General features: G+C 41.7%; 1 protein-coding gene across 1 annotated transcript in view; it reads left to right on the forward strand.

Annotated features, from left to right (window-relative positions):
• LOC133641176 (protein Daple-like) overlaps positions 1-5,032 on the forward strand; it is a 166,237-nt gene extending 161,205 nt beyond the window's left edge. The window contains exon 20 of the mRNA XM_062035108.1: positions 4,904-5,032. Coding sequence (XP_061891092.1) covers positions 4,904-5,032 — 129 coding nt within the window. The remainder of the gene's footprint in view (positions 1-4,903) is intronic.
• Positions 5,033-8,589: the final 3,557 nt, after the last annotated feature.

Raw genomic sequence — 8,589 nt, forward strand, 5'->3', positions numbered from 1 at the left:
TAAACACCTGCTGGGGACACTAATTGCTAAACTAAGCTAAACACCTGCTGGGGACACTAATTGCTAAACTAAGCTAAACACCTGCTGGGGACACTAATTGCTAAACTAAGATAAACACCTGCTGGGGACACTAATTGCTAAACTAAGCTAAACACCTGCTGGGGACACTAATTGCTAAACTAAGCTAAACACCTGCTGGGGACACTAATTGCTAAACTAAGATAAACACCTGCTGGGGACACTAATTGCTAAACTAAGCTAAACACCTGCTGGGGACACTAATTGCTAAACTAAGATAAACACCTGCTGGGGACACTAATTGCTAAACTAAGATAAACACCTGCTGGGAACACTAATTGCTAAACTAAGCTAAACACCTGCTGGGGACACTAATTGCTAAACTAAGCTAAACACCTGCTGGGGACACTAATTGCTAAACTAAGATAAACACCTGCTGGGGACACTAATTGCTAAACTAAGCTAAACACCTGCTGGGGACACTAATTGCTAAACTAAGCTAAACACCTGCTGGGAACACTAATTGCTAAAGTAAGCTAAACACCTGCTGGGAACACTAATTGCTAAACTAAGCTAAACACCTGCTGGGAACACTAATTGCTAAACTAAGATAAACACCTGCTGGGGACACTAATTGCTAAACTAAGCTAAACACCTGCTGGGGACACTAATTGCTAAACTAAGCTAAACACCTGCTGGGGACACTAATTGCTAAACTAAGCTAAACACCTGCTGGGAACACTAATTGCTAAAGTAAGCTAAACACCTGCTGGGAACACTAATTGCTAAACTAAGCTAAACACCTGCTGGGAACACTAATTGCTAAAGTAAGCTAAACACCTGCTGGGAACACTAATTGCTAAAGTAAGCTAAACACCTGCTGGGAACACTAATTGCTAAAGTAAGCTAAACACCTGCTGGGAACACTAATTGCTAAAGTAAGACAGGTGAGGAGAATCAGTTCCCATGGAAAGCAAGAGTAAACAGGTAAAGAGGGTGCAAGAGTGCAGGTAAGAGACTAAAACAGGAAAACTACCAAACATAAATCATGTCATGACCCGGGTAACGGATCATGACATAAAGATAAGATTTGGAGTAAATTGTTTCCATGTTTAGTTATTTTGTTGTAAGTTATGAACATTACAAAACATTCCTAAAAAGTATTTTGATTTGAACTACAAATGTATTGTTTTGAGTTTTGATGGAGGATACACACTCCAAGTTTTGATGGAGGATACACACTCCAAGTTTTGATGGAGGATACACACTCCAAGTTTTGATGGAGGATACACACTCCAAGTTTTGATGGAGGATACACACTCCAAGTTTTGATGGAGGATACACACTCCAAGTTTTGATGGAGGATACACACTCCAAGTTTTGATGGAGGATACACACTCCAAGTTTTGATGGAGGATACACACTCCAAGTTTTGATGGAGGATACACACTCCAAGTTTTGATGGAGGATACACACTCCAAGTTTTGATGGAGGATACACACTCCAAGTTTTGATGGAGGATACACACTCCAAGTTTTGATGGAGGATACACACTCCAAGTTTTGATGGAGGATACACACTCCAAGTTTTGATGGAGGATACACACTCCAAGTTTTGATGGAGGATACACACTCCAAGTTTTGATGGAGGATACACACTCCAAGGAGTCAGACAACTCATGACATTGAAAGAAAAGTTTCCATCTTTAGGTATTTTGTTGTAAGTTATGAACGTAGGAAATATTCCTAAAAAGTATTTTGAGTTGAACAACAAATTCATTATGAGTTTGACTTCTTTCTGCTCCTTTTCACTCATGATTTATTGTAATGTTATGTTGATTGTTTTTGGTTTGAGTGAAAGAAATAAAAAAAGAGAAAAAAATATGACAAAATTAAAAAGGGCTGTCTCAATGAACGTTGTACTAGTAGTTGTACTACACCTCGTACTAGTAGTTGTACTACACCTCGTACTAGTAGTTGTACTACACCTCGTACTAGTAGTTGTACTACACGTCGTACTAAATGAACGTCGTACTAGTAGTTGTACTACACGTCGTACTAGTAGTTGTACTACACGTCGTACTAAATGAACGTCGTAATAGTAGTTGTACTACACGTCGTACTAAATGAACGTCGTACTAGTAGTTGTACTACACGTCATACTAAATGTACGTCGTACTAGTAGTTGTACTACACGTCATACTAAATGAACGTCGTACTAGTAGTTGTACTACACGTCATACTAAATGAACGTCGTACTAGTAGTTGTACTACACGTCGTACTAGTAGTTGTACTACACGTCGTACTAAATGAACGTCGTAATAGTAGTTGTACTACACGTCGTACTAAATGAACGTCGTACTAGTAGTTGTACTACACGTCATACTAAATATACGTCGTACTAGTAGTTGTACTACACGTCATACTAAATGAACGTCGTACTAGTAGTTGTACTACACGTCATACTAAATGAACGTCGTACTAGTAGTTGTACTACACGTCGTACTAAATGAACGTCGTACTAGTAGTTGTACTACACGTCATACTAAATGAACGTCGTACTAGTAGTTGTACTACACGTCGTACTAAATGAACGTCGTACTAGTAGTTGTACTACACGTCGTACTAAATGAACGTCGTAATAGTAGTTGTACTACACGTCATACTAAATGAACGTCGTACTAGTAGTTGTACTACACGTCGTACTAAATGAACGTCGTACTAGTAGTTGTACTACACGTCATACTAAATGTACGTCGTACTAGTAGTTGTACTACACGTCATACTAAATGAACGTCGTACTAGTAGTTGTACTACACGTCATACTAAATGAACGTCGTACTAGTAGTTGTACTACACGTCGTACTAAATGAACGTCGTACTAGTAGTTGTACTACACGTCATACTAAATGAACGTCGTACTAGTAGTTGTACTACACGTCATACTAAATGAACGTCGTACTAGTAGTTGTACTACACGTCATACTAAATGAACGTCGTACTAGTAGTTGTACTACACGTCATACTAAATGAACGCCGTACTAGTAGTTGTACTACACGTCATACTAAATGAACGTCGTACTAGTAGTTGTACTACACGTCATACTAAATGAACGTCGTACTAGTAGTTGTACTACACGTCATACTAAATGAACGTCGTACTAGTAGTTGTACTACACGTCATACTAAATGAACGCCGTACTAGTAGTTGTACTACACGTCATACTAAATGAACGTCGTACTAGTAGTTGTACTACACGTCATACTAAATGAACGTCGTACTAGTAGTTGTACTACACGTCATACTAAATGAACGTCGTACTAGTAGTTGTACTACACGTCATACTAAATGAACGTCGTACTAGTAGTTGTACTACACGTCATACTAAATGAACGCCGTACTAGTAGTTGTACTACACGTCATACTAAATGAACGCCGTACTAGTAGTTGTACTACACGTCATACTAAATGAACGTCGTACTAGTAGTTGTACTACACGTCATACTAAATGAACGTCGTACTAGTAGTTGTACTACACGTCATACTAAATGAACGTCGTACTAGTAGTTGTACTACACGTCGTACTAAATGAACGTCGTACTAGTAGTTGTACTACACGTCGTACTAAATGAACGTCGTACTAGTAGTTGTACTACACGTCGTACTAAATGAACGTCGTACTAGTAGTTGTACTACACGTCATACTAAATGAACGTCGTACTAGTAGTTGTACTACACGTCATACTAAATGAACGTCGTACTAGTAGTTGTACTACACGTCATACTAAATGAACGCCGTACTAGTAGTTGTACTACACGTCGTACTAAATGAACGTCGTACTAGTAGTTGTACTACACGTCGTACTAAATGAACGTCGTACTAGTAGTTGTACTACACGTCATACTAAATGAACGTCGTACTAGTAGTTGTACTACACGTCGTACTAAATGAACGTCGTACTAGTAGTTGTACTACACGTCGTACTAAATGAACGTCGTACTAGTAGTTGTACTACACGTCGTACTAAATGAACGTCGTACTAGTAGTTGTACTACACGTCATACTAAATGAACGTCGTACTAGTAGTTGTACTACACGTCATACTAAATGAACGTCGTACTAGTAGTTGTACTACACGTCGTACTAAATGAACGTCGTACTAGTAGTTGTACTACACGTCGTACTAAATGAACGTCGTACTAGTAGTTGTACTACACGTCGTACTAAATGAACGTCGTACTAGTAGTTGTACTACACGTCGTACTAAATGAACGTCGTACTAGTAGTTGTACTACACGTCGTACTACACGTCGTACTAAATGAACGTCGTACTAGTAGTTGTACTACACGTCGTACTAAATGAACGTCGTACTAGTAGTTGTACTACACGTCGTACTAAATGAACGTCGTACTAGTAGTTGTACTACACGTCATACTAAATGAACGTCGTACTAGTAGTTGTACTACACGTCGTACTACACGTCGTACTAAATGAACGTCGTACTAGTAGTTGTACTACACGTCGTACTAAATGAACGTCGTACTAGTAGTTGTACTACACGTCGTACTAAATGAACGTCGTACTAGTAGTTGTACTACATGTCATACTAAATGAACGTCGTACTAGTATTTGTACTACACGTCGTACTAGTAGTTGTACTACACGTCGTACTAAATGAACGTCGTACTAGTAGTTGTACTACATGTCATACTAAATGAACGTCGTACTAGTATTTGTACTACACGTCGTACTAGTAGTTGTACTACATGTCGTACTAGTAGTTGTACTACACGTTATATTAATATTACTACAGCAGTTAAAGTCATATTTTTTCATGTTTGTCCTCCATGTCTGCAAAGTGTGATTGACTTAATAAAGGCAGGTTGACGGCACAGACTACTCCCCTCCTAGGCTCCTCCCACCTCCCAGGCTCCTCCCACCTGCCCTTCACGGGCCCACATCAGTCGGAGCCGCGACTGACGATGACGACACCATGCAGGAGCCTCGGTGAGTACTGACTTGTATTTTCTCCTACGTCAGGTCCATGCTGGCGTTACTTGTGTGAGCAACAATTAGCAAGTGCAACTTGTCTTTGAACCGGAAGTAGTCCCGAGGCTGTTGATTTGTTGTGGAAAGAAGTCGTCGTCGTCGTGTTTGAAAAGTAGTGACGTAGGAATATTACAAATGGAGATTGTCAAGAAAGAGGAGAATTAGGATTGTATTGTGACAACTTAGCTTGATCCTTCAAATGTGCAACTTGATGTAATATTGACAGAAGAAACGCTGACTAAACGTTCATTTATTTCTCGTCATGACACCAGATAGAGGCGAACATCGGTTATGTCGATATCGGTGCGTCCGTATCATATCAATACTGGATCGATATGTTGCCGTTTTCTTCTGTTTACTTCCTGCAGGCTGTCAACATTAACGTGTTAATGAAAGTGTGTTATTATTCATCCTTTTTAATATGATTACAAGCAATTAAGAATCATTTGGCCGATACGGTGCATCCGGACAGTATTGCACATTTGATGTCACAGCCTTTAATCCCAAATGGAACAATGAATTGTTCTCCTCAAAATTCTACACACAATAGCCCATAATGACAATGTGCAACGTTTTTATTTTCAATTTAGCAAAGCAAGTCATCTAGTCCACATTGCTGGATGCTTAGTTGATGCACCTGTGGCAGCGATATCAGCCAAAGAGTCTTTTTCAATACCTTGCCACACCCATCTTGGGGGCATTGCCTCTCAACCTCCATCAGGTTGGGTGGGAAGTGGCGGTTTTCATCCAAAGCTATGAATTTACAACAATATTTGAAATACATGATCAAATAAATACAAATGAGGTTGTCATTATGTGTACAATTTTCAGGTACAACAAATATTGATTTCATTTTGGGAAAAAGGCTATAAGATAATAAAATGTGGTGAAAGTGAAGCGCTGTGAAAACTTTGTGTATACACTGTAGTTGATCTGCACACGTGGAAGAAAGATGCTAACAACACGTTAGCCCTCTTGCTGGAAAATTTGAGCGCAAAAAAAAAAAAAAAGAGATGGCGGCACGGTCAGTCGACCGACGCGGCACGGTCGACCGACGCAACACGGTCAACCGACGCGGCACAGTCGACCGACGCAACACGGTCAACCGACGCGGCACGGTCGACCGACGCAACACGGTCAACCGACGCGGCACGGTCGACCGACGCAACACGGTCAACCGACGCGGCACGGTCGACCGACGCAACACGGTCAACCGACGCGGCACGGTCGACCGACGCAACACGGTCAACCGACGCAGCACAGTCGACCGACGCAACACGGTCAACCGACGCAGCACGGTCGACCGACGCAACACGGTCAACCGACGCGGCACAGTCGACCGACGCAACACAGTCGACCGACGCAACACGGTCAACCGACGCAGCACAGTCGACCGACGCAACACGGTCGACCGACGCAACACGGTCAACCGACGCAGCACAGTCGACCGACGCAACACGGTCGACCGACGCAACACGGTCAACCGACGCGGCACGGTCGACCGACGCAACACGGTCAACCGACGCGGCACGGTCGACCGACGCAACACGGTCAACCGACGCAGCACAGTCGACCGACGCAACACGGTCAACCGACGCAGCACGGTCGACCGACGCAACACGGTCAACCGACGCGGCACAGTCGACCGACGCAACACAGTCGACCGACGCAACACGGTCAACCGACGCAGCACAGTCGACCGACGCAACACGGTCGACCGACGCGATGTTTCATGCAAACTGAAAACTTCCATTTAAAATGATCAGGATGCAAACACAATTGTTAATAAATGTAAATCCAAAACCTCAACTGATTGTAACAGAATGAACATGCAAACCATTTGTTGATTGATTGAGACTTTTATTAGTAGATTGCACAGTGAAGTACATATTCCGTACAATTGACCACTAAATGGTAACACCCCAATAAGTTTTTCAACTTGTTTAAGTCGGGGTCGACTTAAATGGATTCATGATACAGATATATACTATCATATATACTATCATCATAATAGTCATCACACAAGTGAATCACATTGAATTATTTACATTATTTACAATCAGGGGTGTGGAGGGGGGGGGGGGGATATGGACATCAAGTAGTGGACATAGAGAGAGAGGATGTGACGGTATAATGACGATTGGTCTCAGGATGTGACGGTATAATGACAATTGGTATCAGGATGTGACGGTATAATGACAATTGGTATCAGGATGTGACAGTATAATGACAATTGGTATCAGGATGTGACGGTATAATGACAATTGGTCTCAGGATGTGACGGTATAATGACAATTGGTCTCAGGATGTGACAGTATAATGACAATTGGTATCAGGATGTGACAGTATAATGACAATTGGTATCAGGATGTGACAGTATAATGACAATTGGTATCAGGATGTGACGGTATAATGACAATTGGTCAGATCTCAGGATGTGACGGTATAATGACAATTGGTATCAGGATGTGACGGTATAATGACATTTGGTCAGATCTCAGGATGTGACAGTATAATGACAATTGGTATCAGGATGTGACGGTATAATGACAATTGGTCTCAGGATGTGACAGTATAATGACAATTGGTATCAGGATGTGACGGTATAATGACAATTGGTATCAGGATGTGACAGTATAATGACAATTGGTATCAGGATGTGACAGTATAATGACAATTGGTATCAGGATGTGACAGTATAATGACAATTGGTATCAGGATGTGACGGTATAATGACAATTGGTCAGATCTCAGGATGTGACGGTATAATGACAATTGGTATCAGGATGTGACGGTATAATGACAATTGGTATCAGGATGTGACGGTATAATGACAATTGGTATCAGGATGTGACGGTATAATGACAATTGGTATCAGGATGTGACGGTATAATGACATTTGGTCAGATCTCAGGATGTGACAGTATAATGACAATTGGTATCAGGATGTGACGGTATAATGACAATTGGTATCAGGATGTGACAGTATAATGACATTTGGTCAGATCTCAGGATGTGACAGTATAATGACAATTGGTATCAGGATGTGACGGTATAATGACAATTGGTATCAGGATGTGACAGTATAATGACATTTGGTCAGATCTCAGGATGTGACGGTATAATGACAAGCCGCGGTGAAATTCCAGACGGTTCGTAATGCCGTTTAGATTTTTAACAATCGAGAAAACTGTCATTTTTGAATGTATTTTAGGCAATACTGCTCATTTCCTGGAAACAAAGTTGCCGCCGGCGACAAAACACAGCAGAAAAAGCAACGCTGGCGCAGGCAATTTCGAGCCGCTTCCGGTTTCCCGCGGTCGCCGCCACCATGGCGAGATGAAAAGAGAGGCTGCTTCTGTGCTTGCCTCGCACGTAAACACTGAGTTACCGTCTGAAAAATGAGACGTCTGCATGAGTTTTATGCCACCTTGCTTTCTGAGTATTTGGAGCAGTTGGGTGCTAACACCAAACGTGGACATGAAGCAAAACTAGCCGCTTGTGGGCTGGAAAATTGCC

Source organism: Entelurus aequoreus, linkage group LG23, assembly GCF_033978785.1.
Source record: "Entelurus aequoreus isolate RoL-2023_Sb linkage group LG23, RoL_Eaeq_v1.1, whole genome shotgun sequence".
In the NCBI taxonomy this organism is placed as follows: domain Eukaryota; kingdom Metazoa; phylum Chordata; class Actinopteri; order Syngnathiformes; family Syngnathidae; genus Entelurus; species Entelurus aequoreus.